Below are 25,528 nucleotides of genomic sequence, written 5' to 3' on the forward strand. Positions count from 1 at the left end.
ACCTATGGGATGTCCCCACTTTTCACAAAAACAAACGTGTGTGTGTGTGTGTGTCTTTTCAAATTTAACAAGACATCTTCTTTTTTAAGCTTTGCAGTTGTTTCTGCTACACTGCCAGTTTTTTTGTCCCTATATCTATCTTTCCACTATATTTATCAACTCCATGTTGAGGCTTTTGTATTCCTTTTGTATTGCGTAAATTATTATCAGGCCTATTATTATATTATTATTATAAATTATAAAGGGAGTGCTCATTGTGCGGTTTCTGTGCTGTATATAATCCATTCAGAATTGTATAAAACTTGTTTTTCATTCTGCTATGACCAATGGCAACATGCACGCTGCAAAGTTTCGGGAATTACAATGGCATAAAAATAAGGGATTTACTCTTGAAATAGCTATGATTGACATATTGATAGCCATAGTTAGTTCCTGAATAAAGCTTTTGGACTGAAATGGTTGAATAGTCTGCTGACTGACAGACTCACTCATAACAGTCCCTTGCTGCCACCTACTGGACGATACTATGTAAACTGCACTGAGATCATTGAAAAATCCCCACAACACCAACACACAGACTGACAGCCATTCTTGTCACAATTTATACTTTTAATATCTAATAAACAAGTTCCTTAGATTTAAACAAGCTTTTGGAACAAACATTATTATCACAAAGTTTCAATCATTTCAATAATAAATAATACATTGGTAAAGAATGCTAGAATTATTCTGTTGGACGTACATTACTGTTCAAAAGTAATTTCTGTTCACCAAGCCTGCATTGTTTTGATCCAAAATACAGTAAAAAAAATAGTAATATAATGATATATTATTCTCATTTAAAAAAATAATAATACAATAATAAACAATTTTCAGCATCATTACTCCAGTCTTCAGTGTCACATGATCCTTCAGAAATCAAATTAATATGCTGATTTGCTGCTCATTAAATATTTTTTATTAGTATCAATGTTGAAAACAGTTTTGTTACAATGTTGAAAACTTATGAACCATTATAAAGATTATATCATGTTTGCCCAGTTGTCTTGCACTCTTTAAATAATAACTAATCTCATCTCTAGTATCTTTACAGCCTGATATTTTTTTCTTTTTTTAACAACCCTTTTTTTCCCTCATTTCGCTACCGTTTAAGTTTAACTTCCATTTGAAGTTACTGATTGCTCCTTTATCACTTCTTTCTGAGACATTATGAAATAATTATTCCTTTGCCACAGCTGAATCTGAATCGCATCAAGTGAGTCTGAAAGCCATCTGAAAATGTTCTACAATTTTTTTTTTTTTAATTTCAAAGTATTTTAATGTCACATGCTTTTATGGATCTTCAAGTGCCTTGTATAGTTTCATGGTAAATTTGCCATAGTTGCCCTTTTGGATCTGCTGTTCTGTCACCCTCTAAATCCAGTATTACTTGGAGTAAGCCATTAAAAAAAAGAATAGTAGCTTTTCTCTCTTTGTTATGCAACATTGGTCTGATTATTCTTTATCAACATAAAAGTCTGTTCTTTTATGTAAGCCTGTTTTTAATAAATAGTACATAGTTATGCATATTATGATTAAATATATTGTGTATTTAAATTGTATATTGCATGACTTACCCCCACCAAAAAAGAAAAGAAAAGTCTTTATAAAGACTTTATTCAATTTGAGCACTGCTCAAGCCAACAGACCATGAAGACTGCAAAGAATACAGAATGCACAACAATATTTATATTTACAGAGCCTGGATCTCTGAGCTAAAGGGCAAGCAAAACAAAACATCTCAAAAACCGACCTTAGTTGAACCTCTCAAACCAGAAATAGCAGATTAATTGCTTAATGGCTGTTACCGGGACAGTTAGCTGAAATTGCATTATGTGTACTGATGTGCAAAGAACAAACTGAGTTATGTACATATATAGCTACAACTACAGCAGTTTCATGAATAATTTCTGCACTGTGCATTCAGCCGACAATAATGGTGTTATTATTGCACAGTCATGGAATAAAGAGAGAGGAGTTCCATCTACCCTGTGTAATTGATTTTGAGAGAGAACTGTGCTATAGCAATAATGGAATTGGTCTATTAATAACCACAGAGTATCACAAGGCATGGAGCTCTTGAGGAAGCTTTGTTTGTTTTGAAAAACTGTACAGATGACTCCAATATTATCTTCCTGCAAGTATTGACATGAATCAAAAGACTCTTAAGTTGCTGTATTACAGATAATTTCAATATGGAAAGTGAAAGATGTGTTTGGTGGATTCTGATGTCATGTTAAAGGGTTTGAGTTCTGGGGAATTCCTCGCGCTGGGGGAACTGGTGTGACCTCAGAGACCACGCTGTGGTTCACTGTCGACGTTTGAGTTTGTTTGGCTGGTCACGGAATTTTATCAATTTTCTTGTTGTCAGTTTGTAAACTTACGTTTTAAATGTTTTGCACTGTGTTTGTTTTTAAGATCTCCACTTCTGTAGTATGAGGTAAGAGGTACACTTTACATTTAAATTGGTACTTGACAGACTATTTATGGCGCCAATAAAAATATCAATGATGACAAACTCTATTTTAAGCATTATATGTTTGTGTTCAAATTTAATACAATTAACTACGTAGGCTATAATGTGTGTGTAGCTATACATTTTGAAAAAAATGTGCGTATTTATGTCTCTCAGATGTTATAATGTAGATAATGAAGTATAAATAATCTAAAAATGTTATGTGTGATTTATTGCAAATATATTTGTAATTTGACTTTTCATCTAAACACAACATATATAAAATATATTGAGATGTACACTTAGTTCCAGTGACAACAGTTTATTCATGGCATTTATACAATTCTCCGTTTCTTATATTTAGTGAAATGACAGAAGTGATCAAAAAGATCATGAGCTTGTGAGGGGCAGGTCCGCGCGCGCCCGCTCAGTCAGTGACATTTAAAGCGCGCGGCGGAATCAGCGTGCGCGTCACACTCTCGCCGCTGGTGCTTCAGTTTAGTTTGTATTCTGCCCACCTAAGCGAAAGATATGGCGGCCGTCACTTTAGGACAGCACCCTACTCAACACCACCTCGACTCGGATCAGCAACTATTTCCAAAACTCAAGTCGAGCGACGGGAAGAAATTCACGCGTAAATGGTCGTTTATGCGAAACCGAGCGAGTGATGTGGACAGCGCGAGAGCCGCAGTCTCAGCATCGCTCGTGTTACTCAATCACGAGCCCCCTTCAGCATCACACAGCCTAGGCTCGGCTGCCGGTTCGCCACGTAGTAATACGGACAGATCTATTGTGGACATGGACCGAGAGAACGCGAACAATAATAACGGAATATTTCGCAGACACAGTGCCGGGAGCCGGAGAAGCTCATTGAAGGACACGGCAAAGATCCATGCGTCTTCATCGCCACAAGAAGTTCGCAATTCCTCGCCGCGATCAAACTTTAACTGCCCGCAAGACGAACTGGAGGGACTGGCGATCGACAAGCTGACACGGGCAAGGTCAGGAGTAGTGAAGATGCGAAACGAGCATCTCAGGAGGGAGGCATGGTCCATCTTCAACCAGAAAGACCCGAGGGTGAAGGCAGAGAAGGGAGAGGGCCACATCTTCATCTCCAGGCAGCTGAGCCAGGATTGGTGCGACGCCTGCAACCGCCAGATCAGCAGCCCTGCGCTCAAGTGTCGAAGTAAGTGACCGCTATCTCTCCTCTCCTCTCCTCTCCTCACAGAGAGATGAATGGATGTCTGATCAACGGAAAGGTGGATGGCATGAAGGATAGATGAACAGGTGAAAGATTAGATGGATAAATGCATAGAAAATGAAATGGAGGATGGATGAATGGATGAATTGGCGAATAGTCAGAGATACAACAGATAGATGGCTGGATAGATGGGTTGGTGGATTGACAGATGGAATCAGATAAAGGGAAGGATAGATAGATAGATAGATAGATAGATAGATAGATAGATAGATAGATAGATAGATAGATAGATAGATAGATAGATAAATAAATAGATAGTTAGATAGCTGGATGGATTGAGATGGATGAGAATAAATGGAAGGATGAACTGGATTGATGAATGCATTGGAAAAATTATCGGAGATAAAAATAGATTTGGATTTAATGATGGATGGACAAATTGGAGTTAGATGGACGGAGAGATGGAGCTGAACAAATAGACGGATACAGAGTGGATGCATGGACGAGTGATCAGAGGGATAAAGAGATGAATGGATGGACTGAGTGGTAGATATGTAAAGCATTTTTGCTTGTTTGTTTATTTATTGTAAGTTTTCGGCATTTGTTAGAGACTCAACTAAATGTAAATGCTTGACTAATGTTTAAGTTGTAAAAACTGTGGGGGAGAAGAAAACTGTTGTACAGAAAACTGTACAACATTATTTGATATCAAAACCATAAGATAGCTAGCTGTTAAACAAGAAGGAAAGAGAAAGGAAATGACAGAAGAGAGAACCATGTACACAAGTGTTTTGTTTTGCTGCTGAAGGGGTTGTTGGTGTGGCTCCACTGTTATAGGGACTTCCAGTGCTGTAAGTTTAATCAAGATAAAGCACGCTGATACATTTGGAGGGTTTACAGAAGCTGAGGGGGAGTTCCCAGCAGAGGTCATTTTTGTTTTTCTGTTTCATTATTTGTCATGTTTAAATAGTTTATATAAAGGGGATCGGTGGACTCTGACAACCCCATCCAGATCCTTGAGGATTCCTAAATGAAGTACTGTGACCCACTTGACTTTCTTGCTAGTAGAAATAGAAATGAGGAACATTTGAAGCATGTGAGTGAGGTTCTTTTGCCTTTAAAATAAAGTAAGATCCTGAAGTGGCACCTCTATCACAGGATCTAATTATTTGAGTTATTTTGAATTTTTCTTAATCATTTAGCAATACTTGCTCCCTCTCTTTGCATTCTTTGCTTCTGCTCTGGTATTGATGTTGTACACTCCACCGTCTCATCACGCTCTTCACCTAATTAAGTTATGCCTTATGCCTTTTTTTGCTTTTAAAGGGCTGCTATGTCAAAATCCTCTGTTATAAATACAATTTCCTTGGATTCCTTGGAAGTTTTTAAAATGAGAACGAAAATTGAATTCCATTTAATTCTGCATGAGATACAGAAATAGATCTGTGACTGTGAATGATGTAAAACAGAATGACGTTAGATTAAAAAAAGAATAATAATAACTTGCGATGTGTTTTTTTTTAGAGATTATATTCATACAGTGCTAGAATGTCCTACTGTGATCTGAAATGAATGAGTTTAGCCCAGTGTACCCTGAGAACATAAGGTTTATTCTGTGTGTTGTGTGTTTAGTTTTGTGTTTGTCACAGTGTGTGTGCACATATGGTGCATCTGTTCGCTCGCGGACGTGTTTGCATGTATAAAGCATTGCTGAGTTAGCAGTGTGTCAGCATTTCTCTTTTGGAAAAGCTACTGCAGTGAACAGGTTCATACGAGGCAGACAGTGAAATTGCATGGGTTTACTTTCTGGAGAGTATCATTTAAAAGTTGGGGATGATTCTAGGATTATACTGTACATTAACCCCAATGACTGTTCTGCCCTTCCAGTGCAGTGAAAATTCACATTTTGGGCAAGTCTTTAAACATCCCTTATTCTGTTCGTTATTATTTTAATTGCACAATTCACCTACAAATGACTATTAAGCTTTTCGTTCTTCTATTTTTACATTTTGCCCATACAATGAAAGTCAATGGGTACATTGATATTTTGGACCCCATTGACTTTAGTTTTATCAACTAAAATGGTTGAAAGTCTTCAAAATATCTTCTTTAGTGTTTCACAGAAAAAAAGTCAGAATAATAACAGAATTTTAATTTTGGGGAGAACTGTCCCCTTTAATTCCCATTTCTATTTTTAAATGTTACTTAAAGGTTCAGTTCGCCTCAGGATTGAAAATGTATAGCCAGTGGATGGAGCAAAATATATCTCCCATACTGAGCCGTGAAAATGTAGAGTGTGTTTGCAGAAGCTCTTTATCACATTTCATAGAGTTCCAGTATTTTCATTGAAACCACATGAGTTGTTCCTCTTTCTCCTCAACCTTTCATTGTAAATGTCAGGGTTGGGTGTATTTTCTCCAGTTTTTTTTTCTGTTGTGGTTTCTCCCTAAATTTTACTGTGGGATACATTGGGGATTTCCAAAATCAAAATTTTGCCATTTTCAGTTCATGGGGGTTTTGTGTACTGTAGCATTCCATGAGCATGTCCTGATATGCCTCCACCATAAGCATTGGTTTCTAGTTCCTATGTTGAGACGCCCCTAGCAGAGTTATTGCACATGACCAAAAATCACTCATAGGGAAAGCACAACATTGTAATTTGTAACCGTTGCTTTTTTGTTTAGATGAGTTTTGGAGCATGCTTGGAAATGGTGTATTTAAGAGGTTGCAGTAGTGCAGATGGGCTAAAGATGGAGCATCTTGACTACTACAGATGACTATTTTAATGCACACAGCCAGTAATTATACACCCTGAATGAAAGAGGTAGTTAGAGGACATCAGTGGTTACGTTGGCCTATAAACAGCTCCTTTGTGCTCTTACTCTCTCCGAAAGGAAAGAAAAATTACAAATTACTTCTCTTTAATATCTCGAGTGTCTCTCCTAGACAACATTACGATTCAAAACAGAACAAATAGAGACTTTGCTGAAATCACCTGGTTATCAGATGTTTAGGGGGGTAGTTCAAATTTAAAAGTTCTGTCATCATTTATTCACCCTTTGTTGTTCCAAACCTCTACCACCGTGTTGTCCATAAAATTAAAGTAGCCTACAATGTTGTTTGTACCCCTCTGGCTTTCAAAATATATTTTGTGTTTGTGTTTGAGTGTTCGTGTGTGTGTATGTGTGTGTGTGTGTGTGTGTGTGTGTGTGTTTTCCATAAGATTGAATCCCTTTAAAAGTCTCCTCTGCAGTTTCAGAGGAGTGTGTCTGGCACTTTACTCATTCACAAAGTAACCCAAGTCTACAATAATAAGTCATTAAAGACATTTAAATATTATTTTAAACTTTGTTGTCTTAAAAGGAGCTTTTTATACCTAATCCAACATTTCAGTTTATTTATTTATAAAAAAAATTGTCAAACTTGGTGTATTTAAGTTGATTCAGTGCCGTTAAATAATTTTGGACCAATCTGCATTTTTCGATAGAATAACTTAAAATACCACATTTTTGAGCATTTTTCCTGTTGTATTCTCTTACTGTATACAACAATACTCTCATTTTAAAATTGAATACATTTTTATGAGAAGCATCTGAAATCTATGAAATCCCCTGAGCTCTAAAAGAATCCTGTTCCTCTAATTTAGCTTTTTCTTTCTCATTCAACATAAACTGTCAAAACCTGAAACCTCTCATTAGACATCTCATTGTTTGCACAGACGCATAGCTAAACAGATTGTGAAATACTTACTTAATGCTTTATTGCATTTAGAGCTACCATTATAGAGTTCCGTTTCTGAATTATACTCCCTTTATATGAAGGATATGTGTTATGCTGAGTCAGAGTCACAGCAGGTTTATTAAGGGAGAATGAGTTGTTTTACTTCAGGTAGTCTGTTCATGTGACGCTCCACCTCTCTGCTAGTGTGACTCAGAGGTAACTGAGGAAAGGGTTCCTCCCTGCATGGGCCTGTCTCAAAGCATCAGTCTTACCTTTTCTCTCTCTCTCCTTCAGTCTGGCTTTATTTGCCTAATCTGGCTGGGTTTTTGGCATCCTCCCCCACCCAAATCAGTACCCATCCCGTCTGCAGTGAAGGGGATGCTGCCTGTCTGCCTCTGAGTTTAATCCAAGCTAGATTAAAACTGTGTTTAGCCATATTGCACTTGGATTATAGCTTTTGGATGCCAGTCAGACATCGGATTGATTTTTAATTAAATGTTTCAGACAGACTGTAATACTAGAAAGAGGAATGTGTTCCTTTTGGCCTCGGTGAGGTAAAGGGATGCTGCTGGAGAAATTCAATGTATAACATGTCTTACATTAGCATTATACTTGACTGTCCTTTCTTTCAACTGAAACTGAAACATTTATAGCTTTTACATACAATTACCATTCAATTCCTTTTTTTTGCCTTCAGTTAAACAAGATAAGAAAACTTGCAAAACAAGTTTCCTGCTTCCCCATTTCTTACTTTTTCAATCTGAATCAAACCTCTCGCTCAAGCTTGACTGTGTGCATCACAAAAAAACCCATTGAAAATGTGTTATTCATGTCATAGATGTTTAAGTGCTTTTGTGTTCACAGAGTCAGCCTTGTTGAAATGCATGGTTATACAGCAGAAGCTTTGTCTACTTTTCAATACAACATTCACCTCAAGCGACAGATGGACTGGGCCTGTTAAATCATCACTTCCTGTTTCAGTACTGTGGCTTCACGGTATTCAGAGGCCGGATATGCAGCTATTGCATGAAGCTATCATTGGTTGGATATTAGTGTCAGGCAGTCAGTTTGAGTTGGAGGTTTAGAGTGGGCTGTGTTTGATGCATGTGTGAAGTGGAGATGCGTTAATGAGGTCTGCGATGGGGCGTACGGGGCAGTTATTGCTGAACCGGAGGAATGAGTACGCAAAAGTGTGGCAGGACTGTTAGGAGTTATCTCAGGCTATAATTAGGCTGCCCTTGGCTTCTTCTCTCTACCTCAATTGCTCTCAGACTCGCTCTCTCTTCTGGTTGAGGACAGCAGGAAATGTTCCCCATCTATTATAGTCAACAGAAATCAAGTGCAAAATATGCATTGTATTAGTATTTGTTCTAGGTTCTGTCTAAACCTTCTGATATTATTTGGTTAACTGGGGCAAGTTTTGTGTTATGAATGTAAATCATTTGTCTCATGATGCAAGTTATGTGTTTCGAGGTGTATTATTCAAGCATTAGACAATTAAATTGCATTTATTATTAATTTATTTTGTATATAAATATGAATCCAACCTCTGAATCTCTATATTTCAATATGGAATGTTTTAATGCACTTGTTGATGTAAGAAATCAATAATATGTGTTATTTTATGATAATTAAACCTTGAAAATCTTGAAAGTGAAATAAAAGTAGAATTTTTTGAGTTATTAGATCATCAAAATATATTTATTTTTGTATAATTCAACCTCTGAATTAGAATACAGGGTGCATTAATGAGCTTGTTGATGATTAATATGCTTTAATTTATTGATTATCAAACTTCTGAATCATGTGGGATGCATTAATGAGATATTGAATCATGAATCTGTTTACTTCACGATAATCAAACTGCTTAATGTCTAAATTGAAATATAAGCGGCATTATTAAGGTAGTAGCTAATTCAGATGAATTTATTTTGGGATGACCAAACCTCTGAATCTGTAAACTGGAATATGAGTTGCATTATTGAGGTATTAGATCAGTAATATGCATTTATTTTAATCAAACATGTCTAAATTGGAATATGTGCAAGGAGTCACACACAAGGGTGAGTTGATTCAAGAAGGTTATCAGGTTCTGGGCAACCCTTCATTAATGCTATAATAGTTGTTGTTGAGAAAAATGGAGCAAGACACTGCTATCAATTCTCTTTTTTTATAAATATACATTAGAGAGAATATGGAAGGTGTAGAACATGTTCAGAAATCACAACCTGAGACATACTTCAGGACAACAGGTTTCAGGACTGTATTCTCACACAGGAAGTGGCATGATGGCACAGAGTAACAGGAGAGAGGCACAGAGGGAGGAAAAGAGAGAGACTGACAGATCGATGGAGATGGAGAGAGAAGGACAGGGAGGGAGAGGAAAAAGAGAGTAGAAGGCAGGAGAGCAGTGCGGCTGTGCCTTTAAGGATTCACTGAAAACCATGCTGCAGAGAGCAGGATGAGTGGGTGCAGTCTGAGCTGGTGCGAGTTCTGCACTGCGTGAGAAAAACAGGAGCACGGACACAGATAGAGAGAGGACCAGTCAGCTGAGGGGTGGATTGTGTCAGAGGGTAGGGGTGCAGGGTGGCAAAAAGGCAGGGAGGGGGGGCGTTCAGTACACAACACAAAACCGAGTGCAGCCCTGCGATGGTGAACACACAGGAGCGACTGGTGCAGGAAGTCCACACTGCGACGCAACGGAGCCGCAGGCACCCAGCCCCGACCGGGACGATGGCCGCTCACAGACTGGCACCTGGAGCGGGACGCAGTGGTGGCACTGGGGTTACGGCCGCAGCAGGCCGCAGATAGCGGCGGTCATGCTGCCGGAGATGAGGACGGAGGAGGCGGTGGCCAGCGCCTGCTTCGGACAGGTCTCCAAGCGCCTAGGACGGTTCTTCCGCCGCCTACCCAAGTCCCGCTCTTGGTCTGAGGGCCTCCGCATGCTGCGGCGCTCCAGCAGTAGCGGGACCCTCGTGTTATCAGGTAACTTGAGACCGAGCGATGAGAAATATGTGGAAGGGGACTGAGATTAAACGGGGTTTAGGTCAGTAAGTGACTCTGAGACTCGAACTTAATGTACTTTTATCCTCTGTGAATAGACCTACCAATTAGGCTTCAGTCACAGAGCTCCGCAGTGGCTTTCACCTTCCTTAAATAGCCTTGTTCTGTTCTTGTTGCTGCATCACATTCTCGTCCTCCTTTTCTGCTCCCTCAATCTCTTTCTTTCCCTCTGGGTCTCATTTTCTCTCTCATGTTGTATCTATTGTTGTCCGTTCATGTGTTGAATAGACATTGATCTGTAATTCACCCGCTAAAAGCATCTGGGGTTCTAGAATGTGCCAAAAGCAGGCATACCGAGTGCGATGTAATCATTAATGGAGTCAGGATAATTCTTGGTTGTACTATAGCCACCGTTTCAACATCAGATTTACTTGATCCTGTTCAGAAACATGATGCCAACTAAATTGACATCTTCTAAACAAAATGACCTTGACTGTGCAGCACTTGCTCCAGTGTGGTGGGTGATTGTCAGGGTGTTATGCAGTAGCTTCATTGTTTTAAATGGCTGTAAACATGTTGCTGTGCAGCTGATTGAGTTCTCTGAGTGATCTCTAGGGCACTGTTATGCAGTTGTGTTCTTGTTGATCTCTAGGGGGTTCTTAGTGATCTTTAGGCATGTTCGTAGTGATTTCTAGAGTGTTGCTTTTTGAAGTAATAAAATCTATTTCCTCAACAAACAACGCAAAATTTGAAAATGGTATGCCTTACAAAGCACCACTTATTATTTTTATAAGTTTGTATAAAGTCTCTTTGTCTGTGTTACGTAGTTGTTGTGGAATCAAATTGACCCAATGTATCATATGAATCCCTGTCTCCATTTCTCACGGATCGTTTGTTGTCCATGAAGTCAAGTTAGAAGCCCAGGCGTCCATGGATGAATTTGATCTCAGTGCTGTTTTCGGCAAAATGACATTTTGATCAGAAGCCAAGGGAGTTGAAATTGAATTTCCCATTGATCCGGACCGGAATCCCTCTTTGAATAGTCAGAGACTGGGATACAGTACACCAGCCTAATGAAAAAAAGTGATCTGCTTTAGTGCAAGTAAACTTCCTCTCTATTCACTTAGTATCACGCTAGAATAAAAAGTAAGATATACAATTGAGACTATTTCTTTCTCCGTTTCAAAGAAAGTCTTTGGTTGAGATTGATAGTTTCTCATGTGAAGGTGATGGCCTGTGTTCTGAAGTTTTCATAACAGTGCTTTTTTTCTGGACATGGACAAGTAGCATGTAGTAACATTTGAAAGTGTCTGTTCAGAACCACAGATTGAGTGCTTTGATAATGGTGTCACATCTGACTCTTAACTCCTAGTAGACTACACTTTCTAATCATGGCCATTCAAATTAGCATTAAAGCTGTTTGGCAAATATGAGCCTTTTTTAGTCACTGGTTCAGAAATGCTTCTGAGTTGGTAAGTGCATGAGATGACGGCAGTACTTTCTGCTTCATGATGACGCACACACTGCTGTGGATGACACACACTGAGTGAGACAGAAATCAGCAGTGGGTGGTGTGAATTTAACATGAAGTAAATAGCCAACTTCTCAAGCAGAATTTAAAGTTTATTGTTGAAGTTTTGAGTGTTTGAATAAGGTTAACAAATGCCAATAGTCCAGATGAATGACTAAAACAATCAGTCAACCATAATCATGTTAAAATAGCATATATAACAATACATTTATATTTAGAATTATAGCATGTATGTTGTAGAACAACCTATGTCATATAAACCTGTTAGTGTAAACAGCACATATACACTAACTAAATAATCTACAGTTGTACCCTTTACTTGAGTTCTTTTTCTTTTCAAATGAATTGTTCTTGGCCAGAATGATCTACAGTGTGCTCAAACTGATGCTGAATCTCTCTGTGTTAGCTTGATTGTGATAGCTTGGTTGTGAAATGCTGATACGAGCCTAAACAAACCTGTCTGTACAGTATTCAGACTTTGTCAGCATCTGTGTTCAAAGTAAAGACTTGACACATATTTCTTAATGAATAAGCGAGCTACATGTGAGTCTGTGTCCGTGTCATGTGTTCAGGTCCACAGTGACCTGACCAGTGCAGCTTTAGTGCTCTTTTGGCATCTTTAGCATCTAAAAGGTCTTGCCCATGCTTCACAAGACAAAACATCTTGATTTGCACTGTCGAAACTTTACACCTCGGTAGTCTTTGCTTTCCCTAAGGAATGCATAAATGGTTTAAAATATTGTACATTCCTATGTACCTTATTCTTACATGTTGATTACTTTTCCAGTCATCTAAAACAATGATTACTATTAGTCTTTTAAGAAAACACTTTTATATGTAATTTTTACCAAAAAAGAAAATAAAAATATTTTTAATACTTTATAATTTTGTGATACATGCACACACTTGTAGCATTTAACTGATTTTAATTTTGTGGGTTTCATTTTCTTATTTATTTGGACAAAATACATTAAGAAAAAACTGGTGTAGAATGAACAATTTTCACTCAGTTTTCAAGTAGATTTAGCATATTTAACATAATTATCTGCTCATCAGTGGTGGCCGTAATTTTAATATAATTTTCTAGTAAATAATTGCAGAATTGCACACAACTTCGTCTGAGATTTAGAAAAAAAAATCCAGCTGGAATAAAGTAAGATATTGTTTTGTGGTCTCTCTTAAGACAGAAGAGATCTGTTCAGTTTAATTACAGGATAATTACCCACGGCTATTATACCTTGAGTCTCCTTGAATGGTAAAGTATATCAGTGCTTGTTTGATATAATAGAACCATACATGTTTTAAAAGACTACACACTCATCAGAACTCTGATAAAGAGAAGTCATTGTATGGGTGTCTACAGTAAGGTTCTTTACTCCAGCACATTTGTTGCTGTTTGAATGAACCAGTGTGTTTCTGTCAAACTACTGTTTGCCTCTGTTTATTGGAGTTTTATTGTGTCTGTTTCTAATTTAGAAACATTAATTTAGGCTTAAATTACAGGGTTCAGTCAGATGGGTTCCACTGGGACCAGGTTGTTGGAATATGATTCCTTGTTGTGTGTGAATAAAGCACTGCAGTGATGTTTTTTTTTTTTGTATGTCAACCTAAAAGTTAGCATCACCATGGTTCCCTCATCAAAAACCCAATATGATTTTTCCATTGCTTTTAAATTATTGCAGAAAATTGAATGCACACTCCATAATACCAGGTGAAAGTAGTAGTTTTTGACTACTTGTTTTTTGAATACTATAAGTTTAGACATACTACTTTTTTTGCATACAGTATAGATTTGAAGTATCAGTCATATTCAGATGCACCAATTGACTTCAGGACGATGGAACTGGGAGTGCTAAAATACTAACCTGTTTCAAGATTTTGGCGTACAAAATGCTCTATGAAATAAGCCAATAAATCTTCACTTTTGTTATGAAGGGCATCCTTGAATCATGAAAAAAAAAAAAAGATGCACAGCAAGGTTATAGTGTCAGGTTCTCTGACTTGGCAGAGAGAAAGAAATAGCAGAAAATGCTGCTGACTGATGCAGAATCTGAGAAACAGAGAGCGACACGGAGTGAAAGAGATGGTAGGAGGGTGCGTACAGCTGGGATGCAGATGAACCGCGGCTCTGAGAAGGAACTGTTGACTCCTGAGGTGGAAAAATGCTGATGTATGGAAGTGAAGGAGGAGATCAGAAATGTCAGAAGGAAGTGGGAGGCGAGAAGGCGCGTGAGGGACAAAAAGGCATCAGTGTTCTCGTTCCCTCTATAAAATCCCCCTTACATTCCTGCTATCGGAGGGGAGTTTGGCACACTTTTCCAGCTAAACAACCAAAATGTTTCTTCTGATCAACAGATATGGTTAACTCCAAGAGGAAATGACAAAGTTCTAGTGGGAAGTTATTTTTTAAAGGGACAGGCCCAGAGACGCATTTTTGACCTCTTGTACTGAGGAAATTCCAAACATGGCCGAATAAACATCGTGTTTAATTTGACAAGGACAAGAGTTTGACCTCCTCTGTCACCAGCCCTCCTGTTTTATAGCAGCACTGCAGCATTTCCAGGTTATGTAAACTATGCTGCAATGCTCTATCCATGGGGTCTCTCTGACAATGACCCCAACGTTACCCAAGAACATGAGTATGACTGCTCGCTGCATAAGGGTCTGCGGCTAAACAAATAATCTGGGGTCACAGTTTCATCTGCCTCTGGGAAAGACTTTTCTCCACTTGAGTGTGTTTGACAAACATATTTTTTGTGAACTTTTTTTCCACCCAAACATCACGGCAAAATGTATGTCTATACTTGTTGTAAACTGGTCACGAGTACAGACAAGCCTCTGTGCTTCTGTTTACCAGTTTTTATTAACAGTGCATATTCCATTTAAGTTAAGTTAAGTGATTAGCGTTGTGATTAGCCGTTGACGACTCACTCATCAGATTAATCAGGTTTAGGGGGTTCACAGTGCACTGCAGCACGGACGTGTGATGATGGAGGGGAGCATACGTTAGCGCTCAGTTTGAGAGATAAAGACGTCGGCTTCAGGAGCAGTCTGAATTACCTCAATGTGTAATCTAAAGTGTTTCAAAGAGGATTTGGGTGCTGTAAACCTCCAATCCTATTTGGGACATTTAACTATGTCCCATTTAGTTCCACCAGTTTTGGCTGGAAAAGACTATAAACTGATACTACTGCAACCCATCCGGTTTTTTTAATTTCTAGTTTGTCAGTACTCACTGAATAAACTTCAACACCTTTAAAGTCTTTGTCCCATATTTTTATTAGGGTCCTAATATGAAACAGATGGATTTTTATAGTGTGAATTGTAAAGTAAAAATGGTTTAATATTTTGAACTTCTATCTTTATAATACTTTATGAATAAACTGCATTGTACCATCTCAAACAAAATTAAAAAGTATCATTGAAAATTTAGAAAGATAACAGGCATGATGGTAATGGGGTGAAAGTTGTCCTATTTAATTTGACAACAAAAATCTTGTGCATAATCTCATGATGCTACAAGATGCTTTTAAAAGAGAATTTCAAGCAGATGTCTCTTTTTTTAATTATCAGTTGTTTGCTGGTCAAATGGTAAGAAGGTTAATGACAATATTGTCTCACAAGAACTCATCCTTGAAGTGTTGTCTTCTTGAAAAGATGATGTCATTATGACTTTTTTAAACGTATTTATTTGTTTATTAGAAGTCAAATCTACTGGTACTAACAGGGTTGAAGCACAACTTTTTATTAATGCATTTTAAAGAATTTATTACAACTTTAAGTAATACATTGTGAAATAAAATGATGTAAAAAAGATGAAGAGACACAGATTACAGGATGACCCATTGTCACCAGACTGCTGTTAAATGTGTCAGGTTTCATTTATTGTTGCGTAAAGTTATCAGGGTGTTGCATTAAACCACACTGTCGATATCAGGCTGAGGTTGAAGGTGAGAGTCTGAAACGGACGGAAGCCTCACCTCCTCCCACAATGCATTTCCTGACCCTGAGTCATTCAGTTTGGTTTGGACACCCTTTCTCATAGTCTCGCCCAACACTTTATACTTTGCCAGTGTTGTGTTGACAGACCATCGAAAGTGACGTCCATTTTCCATGCCAGTTATCAGTGCTGTGTAGAGGCTTTTAGCATTTGCCGTCTCCATTCCACAATGACAGTAGCAATGTGTTTTGCACTGATAATCAATCCGTTGATAATCAATCAGCATTCACTGTGAGTAGACACAGATACCTCAGTCGTCTTTGTTATCATTTGACTGTATGGAAAGCAAAACAAAAACCCATTTTTATGTCATTATCACTAAATAACATTAAGATGTTGGCCACAGACTATTTATACAATATATATAACACTGCAGGATACCTTGTCATGTAAGATCACGCTCGGCCTGTGCTGGAGATTATTCAGTGGGCAGAGTGTTGTTTCCTTGGTTACCGTCTGGCTGTGAGCAATGAATATACATGCTTTTAGCACACACATTTACTTTCTGTGCTGGTTTGAGGTCATTTTATTATCGCTGGTATGATGCTAATGGGAATTTTAGGATGATGAGTTCAGTTTGAGCCAGTTTTGTAATAAAATATGCTACTTTCCAATGCAAATATGTGGAAAGAGACGACTGGATGGACAATTACGGGACGAATAAAATGAACCCCAGTATCAATAAAACATTTCTTGGCTTGAATTAAACAGCAGCTGTCTGTTCCAGCACTTTAATAAACTTATTTCATTGGTCCTCCGTGGCACAGTGGCGCCTTCTAGTGATTGGGCTTTTTCCCACTCTGTTACCAAGTAAACCAAGAGTTTAGCTGCAACTGTTTTTCAACACACCTGCCTGGAAGTTTCTAGTATGCCTAGTAAGGCCTTGATTAGCTGGTTCAGGTGTGTTTAATTAGGGTTGGAGGTAAACTGTGCAGGACACTGGCCCTCCAGGACCGAGTTTGGAGAACCCTGATGTAAACCCATTTGACTATATTGTATATTTGTATAAGTATAAATGTATTATAAATAGTAATATTATATTATATGATATTATATAATATAATATTTTTATTTTAGTTTTTATATTTAAATAAGTTTTACATTATATGCATTTAGAATTATTTATTTTCATTTTTGTATATTTGAATTATATAATTTTTTTTTAATAAAAAGTATTTGTATTATTTTTATACATTTTATTTTAAAATATTTTATATTTGTATTATTTTTAATTATTGTTATAAAATGTAATTGTTCTATTTTATGTATAATATTATATATGCTATGTATATATATATATATATATATATATATATATATATATATATATATATAGCCATATATTTATTAGATTTTTTTTATTCTTGAAATGCATGTAAATGCATGCAAATAATAAAGTGTAAGTGTAAAAGATTCACTCATCTTCTTTTTGGTAAGTTACTCTTCCTGTGCAAACTATGCAGTATTTTATCTCACACCTCCACTAGATGGCACCACACTCAAATACTATGCACTTGATATGACTGTAATAAACGCACAATTGCTATCTCTGTAATAAAGGTTACAGCTGCTATACTTGGCAATGGCATTAAATAAAAGAAAGAAGGTCTTCTGATTTCTATAAACATCTGGTTTGGGGTCAAGTTAGTTGAGATTGAATGAATAGGGCACTATTTAACCGAGCCATGAGAACCTCACATGACAAAATTCCTCTTCATGATTTATGTTTAGGTGGAGGACACTTCAGACATTCTGTCTAATACAAATGAGACACTGTCACTGCAGAGCTGTTCATTCTGAAGCGTCTTTGCTGTCTCTAGTTTGCAGAGTGCATGTGTCTGACACAGATGTCTGCAACATGCATATTGTCAGTTTATCATCCCCAGCTCCAGTCTAGTTTTTCTCCAAGGCTTTGACTCTCATGCTAACGCAGACATTTACAGTGAAAAAAAACACATGATCTAGTCCTCCTCCAGCATATTCAGATGTTCTCTGTTTAAAGGAGCTGAAAGAGTGTTGGCAGCCCTCACTGGCTCTCTAAACTGTGCACTTAGTTACTGTGTGTGTCCTGTTTGTTTCTGGCCTGCAGACTGCAGCTACACGTGTCATCTGGAGTGTCAGGGGCTTATTCAGCTGGACTGCAACCAACTAGACCAGCCGACAGAGGATGTGTCTACCCCCGCTCCACAGAGGCCCGCCGCCAAAGACCCTCAGGAGACGGTAAGTTCACTCAAGTTCAGTATGACTATATCTCATGATTGTGATTTTGTTGCTCATAATTGACACTTTATATCTAACAATGTGACTTTGTTTCTCACGTTTTTGGTACTTTCACTTTTATAAGTGAAGCATACAGAGAGCTTTCCAAAATTAGAAAGAGAGCAAGAAATTATGCAGCGAAATGCAAGGGATGAAGCGGACACTGAATCTAATCCTCTCTTGGTTGCTTGGCTGGGGCACATTATCATATGCTTAAATGTAAAACTGCATTTTACTGTGGCAGTGAGTTTAGTCCCAGGTACACAGGAAGTGACAGCACAGTTGGGACTGAGGAAGAGCAGCAGGGTTCTGCCTGGGGCACACTGTCCTCAGCAACACACACACAGAGGCATGCACTCATCTTTGCCCAAGTTTCAAGCAAAGCCTGATCAAAAAGTCAAAAAGGTACGACCTAGAGCCCAATCAGATATCCAATAACCTATTTCTCTCCAAAGCATTTATACTGCCAGAATAGTCATTCCAGAAAAAGCTTTTCCATAACTTGTAGTGTATCTGTCTTATTTATGAGTCCCTTCCTGTCCGTTCCTATCTCCTCTAAATCAGGAAAAGAGCAAACCCAGCTGGCCTGTGCTGTCAGTGAGATTGAGAGCTGTTGAATGGTTAGCTGTCAGCAGAGGGCATTATGGTTATTTCTCAGTGGAAATGAAATTCAAATTAGTGGTCTCGTCACACAAGCGGGGCTTTGGTCTTGTGAACTACAGATTCTATCACTGATTTGATGCATATATATATATATATATATATATATATATATATATATATATATATTAGGGGTGTAACGATACGCGTATTCGTATTGAACCGTTCGGTACGACGCTTTCGGTTCGGTACGCGGTACGCATTATGCATACCGAACGGTTCGTTGGACTAATTAATTATATTTGAAAAAAAAAAAAGAGAAATATAATGATATGCGTTCAACAAGGTAGCCCAATAACCCAAACGACGTAACAGGCAACGCCCCTGACACTCCCGAAGAAGAAAAAAACACCAACTTATGTTTATGTTATGTTATGACTCAGTCAGGCGCTCGCTCACTCAGTACGCGCTGAAGGCTCGTTGCAAAATGGCCAATGCGTTTAACAGACTAGAAAAAGAAGATGACTCTCAAACATATTGTTTGAGATGCATGATTCCATCTATGAGCTGCTCGATCAGAGTGACATGAGAGCCCCTCCTTAGAACATTATTTGTAAATCCATGTTATGGTAAGTGTGCACGTGAAGTCTTTGCACACTTTCTGAAATCCACACTGTGGTAAGTTTGCACACTACACTAGTGCTCTGCATTCTTTCTAAAATCCTATATAGTGAGGGCTTCGCGCGGTTGCTTCATTGCTTTAAAAAAAAAAAAACACCAGCGTGAATACTTGAAACATGTCAACTCATTTACGCCGACATCACCTTATTGTGTCAGTATCTGGGAAAAGACGAAAAAAAGGAGAAACATGCACGCAACAAACTATGCCTGCAGCATTTAGACACCAGTATTATAGCTTACAGGGAATCCAAAGTGCACCCAAACACCAGACCTGTTGGTTATTTTAGGATCTTATATTTCTGGTCTGTTAAATGCATTAGACATTTTGCAACGAGCCTTCAGCGCGTGCTGAGTGAGCGAGCGCCTTAGGGGCCGTTCACATATCGCTCCTAAAAACGCGTGGAAAACGCTAAGCACGTCTTTCTCCTCCTTTCCAAAGCGCTCGGGCAGAAGTGCTCATGAGGCGTCTGTCTTTGCTAAGCAACAATGACGTGCTCTCTCCATGAGACGCGGAAATTTCAGCGAAGGATAAATGGATTTGCAGCTCTAAAAATCGCTTGCAGTAGCTCTGCTACTAAATTTATTTCAAAATTGCAATCCATATACAACTATAATCAGCTGTTCCTTCATCTTGGCTGAATTTTCAACGTTGTTATGGGAAAGGATGAAGCTGATTGGTTAGTTCTTGTCACATGACCCGCGGTGCGCTTGCGGCATTCTGAAAAGTTGAGATGTTTTTACATTTTGCTGTATCTAAAACGTACCGAACCGAACCGAACCGTGACATCAGTGTATCGTATCGAACCGAACCGTGAATTTTGTGAACCGTTACACCCCTAATATATATATATATATATATATATATATATATATATATATGTGTGTGTGTATATATATATATATGTATATATATACACACTGCGAGTGTATACAGTTGTGGTCAAAATTTATAATTTTACAATATCTGCAAAATCTTAATTATTTTACTAAAATAAAAGGGATCATATGTTCAGTACAAACAAGGGATTCATGAACAACTATCACAAAATTGTTCACCATAACTGTATATATTATGCAGAACGATTCAAGGATGATTCAATGTAGTTTGCATGTGAATGCCTCCATTAAAAAGTCTGAATGAGTCTAATCTAGTTGTATTTACTGCCATTCAAGAGAGATGTACTGTTGTGCAAGCAGACAGGCAGACATTGGACATGCACAGGAAATGCAGATAGCCCATAAAGAGAGCCTCACAACGTAATTACAGCCAAAAGAGAAGCTAGACACCCCCTGGCTTCATGGATTTAACAGAGCTCTGCAGCCAGAAGCATTTTGTTTGGACAGAGCTCCAGTGCCAGGGGACAGGGAGGAGGACCACTGACCTGATGTAGATGAATCACAGAGATATGAAGGAGTCTGTGTGTCTGTGTACTGGTATATATGGTTTGAGGACACAAATGTGTATAATAAATGCGTAAACGTGTATAATGACATGCGTACTACAACATAAACAACAGTCCTGTTCCTGTGTCCACATAAAACAAAAGGCTTAAAACATAAAAAAACTGTTTTTTATGAATATTATTGTCTTTACTATGACTTTTAATCAATTTAATGCACCAATGCTGAATAGATGTAATTATAAAAGTTATTAATTTGTAAAAAAAAAAAATTGTATTGACCCTTTTGAACTGATGTGTATGTGCACAAAGAACGGAAATTGGTAAAAAAATAAATAATTAAATAAAAAGTACAAATGGCATCTCATTAATAGCTCATTTGTTTTAAAAAAATATATAATAATCCTGGGTCAAGTAAAATGTTAGAACACACAGAAGTGGTGTGCACATCACATGAACCCAAATTTGTTAAATTTTGTTAAACCTTAATTTTAAAGAAATGAAATTGTGTTAACTCAACTAATTTGAACTATAAAAGAGAAAAAGAGTATAAATTACCCCTGGATATAGACTATTTTTCACAGTATTAGCTGTGAGAGGAGAATATATTATTGTTATTATTCAGTGCAGGGCCGTGCACAGACCTTTTGAGGGGCATGTGCTGAAACTGAAAAAGGGCACCCCCCCCCCCCCCCTTTATATATCAAGATTATTTAGTAAGTCTGCATAAAAGGAAGAAATGGTCACATCTTCATGACAAATTCAGTAACACAAAATAATAGTCTCAAAAGCTTTAGATTTATTCACGATTAATAACGACCATAATAATAATATTAGATAATTAGATAATATAGATAAACAGGGTTTTAAGGGCTTATTTAAACCTAATACAACAGCAACCTTCTGTGAGCCATGTATCTGGCAAAAATTTGATACTGTGGTGGACCAGGGATGTTGGTCTCTTGAAGGTCTCTTATTCACTACACTTTCCCTAAAATAAGCCAGCAATGAAAAAATAAATAAAAATAGTGAAAAGTACAGTTGCAGTGAAAAGCATTTCTGAAGGATCATGTGACACTGAAGAGTACTGAACTGGAGTAATGATGCTGAAAATTCAGCTTTGATCACAAAAATAAATTACATTTTAAAATATTCAAATAGAAAACAGTTATTTAAAATTGTAAAAATATTACACAATATTACTGATTTTGCTGTATTTTGGATCAAATAAATGAAGCCTTGGAATGAATCATGAATTACATTCTGCATGATAAAATATAAAGATTTCAGTGATCTTCTGTAATTTTTAATTTTTTTTTTGTTACTACTAAATTACTGTAGTAAAACAATGTTTTACAACATTTTATACATGTGAGGACGAGCGGAGAGTATACCATAACATGATTAGCCTAAATGTTAATAAATTAAGTGTATCAGCAATCATAAATCAAAAAAAGAAATTTATTATCAGGTGACGAGGATCACTCGTCGCTTTGTGTAAGTTCCAGTACGAAACAGCGCGGGGGCGCACCTGTTATGATTTTCCGATGGTAAAAACAAATTATATGTTGTTGTATTACTTATCAATTTATCGTTTTTGACCAGCGAATGTGTGCAAATGTTATTGTTTTTCTGTCCGTCATTAAAACGGCGACGGCGCCTGACGCTGCCGGGATCACATTACATTTTCTTCTAGGTTACAAATTAGTTTTTGTAGCTATATAGACGGAGCGCTCAGTTTTTCCTGTGGTAAAATGCATTTGGCCAAAATATCATTTTATTAAAGATGAAATGCAACTGTATGCACAGGCTATTTATGTGTTGGCTATGACTAGATGGCAAATGCTAGCCCTGTCTCTCAGGCGACGTCCCACATGTCTCAGTCAGTGAGTCAGTCAGACATCAAATAAATAAAATATGAGCCTTTATAAATATAGTGTTTAGTAGTACTTATTCAAACAACAAGATATTTATTTACCCTTCGCAAAACTTTGTTCAGCTCAGCTGGTGTCTACTGTGCGGCTGCTGTGGAACTTCCAGTTGATTCAATGAATATAGAGGGGGCGGAGTTATCAGCTTACTGACAGCTTGAGGATCGAATAAGATTTACACAAGCTCGTTTTAAGAACTTTCATTTGCTAAATATTTGTAAAACTGACAGACAGACGTAAAGGGTGACCAATAGCATTGATAAAAAAAAAAAAAAAAAAAAAACACCAAAAAAAGGGCACTTCGGAGTGTAAGGGCAAAAAGGGCATGTGCTCTGCACAGGTTGAGCCCTACCTGTGCACGTGCCTGATTCAGTGGGGTGAATCATCTCTGCTCTAAATTGTAAAACTTCATATTCCACACGCATTCCTCTCATACTTCACACTTCCCCTGTTATCCTTATTTAGTAGGCTATATTTCACAAACCTTAAGTGTCTCTCCCTCCCTTTTTGTCTTTGTTTCATGAGAATACAAAATGTCCTTCATGCACATTACCCTAATATCCCTCATATCATGCAGGCACAGTGCACAGCCTCTAATGTTACCCATGTCCTCAAAACAGTAGCCCCGCTAGTGCTAACTCACAGTTAGCTGTGGAATATATCTCCAAAAACTGAGAGCTCCATCCTGAGGTCTTGTTTATTCCTTCATTTTTTTTTCGATGATTTGATCTGAAAGCCCTCGAAGGTTTCTTTGGGTAAGTGTCTGTGCCACATCAGACACAAACAAGAATAAATTAGCAAGTTCAGAGACGCTGTTTTTATTTTCTTGGCATTAATTGGCTGCGAAAGTGCTTTAGACCATGTGCTGAGGGTTTGTTTCCCCAGCTGCTGGAGGTATTTCATCGGCTTTGACTCTTTTATAGAAGTGCAGATAGTCTGTTGTCATCTCTCATACACTTCCTTTTCCTGTCCTCGGGGTGTGTACACATGCACAGACACACACAGCAAACACACTCTTTATGTGTCATTTGCACTGCGGCCCCCTCAAACCATCACAGCAGCTGGAGATATCAAATGCAGTTCAGTAGTAACACAATATGTTTTTCTATTTGATTTTTGATCAGGTCTGTCATCTCACCGTAGAGTTTCCTGTGGAGTAACTAGCGTGATAGTTCACTGCAGTGTGCATGTTTGTGTGTTTGTGCAGTTTCCAGTGTCCTCCAAAACGAAATAATGGCATGAAGTGCAATGTCATACTTGATTCATCCTGTCTTTTTCATTTGATTTTGAGCTGTGTTGATTTTAGTTGCTTGATTCCTGAAAACCATGCAGGAGATCCTGGGATGTGTATGCGTGTGGGCTGATTTCATAATTTGTGGAGAGAGCTGTAGTAAGGCACATTTACACACTGATCTGCGTGGGGTTTCTCAGTGCATTTTTGCAATGAGGATTCCAAAAACAGAATCTGTGTAACGTCTTCCGGCTCTGTGGTACTATAAGACAGCATAAAGAGCACAGGAAGTGAGAGCTGTTTAAAGTCAACATGAAACAGCATCCGGGTTGATCTCGCTTTAGTATTGTGACATGATCTAGAGTATAAAAGCAAAATTAAAACATGGTCTATATTGTTATAATTTTACCTAGTTTACCTCATAACTGAAGAATTGGCAAGCTTTCAACTCAAAAGTGAGAATTTAATTTGCATTGGCCATAGGAATTGAAAGGAAGAGGATGTATCTATCTATCTATTTATCTAGGTATCTAGTTATCATCCTCACTTTCGGTAAGGTCTACAAACCTTCAAGCTTAAAATGATTTTTAGATTTTTAACACATTGGTAATGCTTTTAACACAGGAAGTGTCCTTCCTGTTTCTAACTTTTCAGCCTCTGAATTCAGTGCTTGGATGGTCTAAAAAAACATAGAAAGGATAGATTCAGTAGGTACTGACAATGGTACTGTCTGATGATGGATTATAAAGACTGTTTCTCCTCCACCGTTTTTCATCACCAAGTGTGGAAATTAGAGACCAACTGCATTTTGTAACTAAGTACGAGAGAGGGAGAGAGGTGTTATAGCATCAGAAACATATCACATGGAGCGTCCTAACGCCACTTAACACCACTGTGAAACAAGAGCTGAGTCCAGTGTCAGGACCTGTCCAAGCCTCCAGTTACTCCTCACAGAACGTGTGACCAGCACAATACCAGAGAAATTACAGGAAGGACCGTTTAGGACAAAAATGTAGGGAGAATACAAAACCTCCTGCTTCCCTTTAGAGAAAAATGCCTGTGTTATTGATTGTTTGAGAACCATTATCGTTGTCAGGCACATTGATTTACCCACATTGGGTCTCTTCACTCCGTACTTCATACAGCAGCGAGACAACTTTAGAGCCTGTATTTGACAGTGACAAATGACACTTTCTGATCGCAATTCTAGCAGGAGGTACCTTGCTTCATTTCAGACCCCCTTAGGGGTTACAGTGTGGGTGATTTCACTTTGATTTTGCTCTCTCTATCCATCCATCCATCCATTCATCCACGGTATTGATTATGTTTTTCTGGGCAATTGCATAAACCCCCTTGCAAACTCTTTGGAGGGAAACTATTGAGTTCTGTTGAGAATTAATTGGGGTGTATTGGCAGTAGCCAAAAGAGGACCTTTTTTCTTCCCAGGGGGTTTGGATATCGAATGTGTTCAAGCCCC

At 37.9% G+C, this 25,528-nt stretch overlaps 1 protein-coding gene across 2 annotated transcripts in view; it reads left to right on the forward strand.

Moving 5' to 3' along the window:
* The first annotated feature begins 2,932 nt into the window (after window positions 1-2,932).
* The window catches only part of LOC128022382 (ras association domain-containing protein 5), a 38,147-nt gene continuing 15,551 nt past the window's right edge, over window positions 2,933-25,528 (forward strand). The window contains exons 1-2 of one of the 2 annotated variants that reach the window (XM_052609878.1): window positions 2,933-3,680; window positions 18,039-18,169. In XM_052609878.1, the coding sequence (XP_052465838.1) occupies window positions 3,026-3,680; window positions 18,039-18,169 (786 nt within the window). In that variant the 5' untranslated portion in view covers window positions 2,933-3,025. Of the gene's footprint in view, window positions 3,681-9,911; window positions 10,401-18,038; window positions 18,170-25,528 lie in introns of those variants that run through there. The other variant, XM_052609880.1, reaches the window with a different exon arrangement.

This window comes from Carassius gibelio, chromosome A11, assembly GCF_023724105.1.
Source record: "Carassius gibelio isolate Cgi1373 ecotype wild population from Czech Republic chromosome A11, carGib1.2-hapl.c, whole genome shotgun sequence".
Classification (NCBI taxonomy): Eukaryota; Metazoa; Chordata; class Actinopteri; order Cypriniformes; family Cyprinidae; genus Carassius; species Carassius gibelio.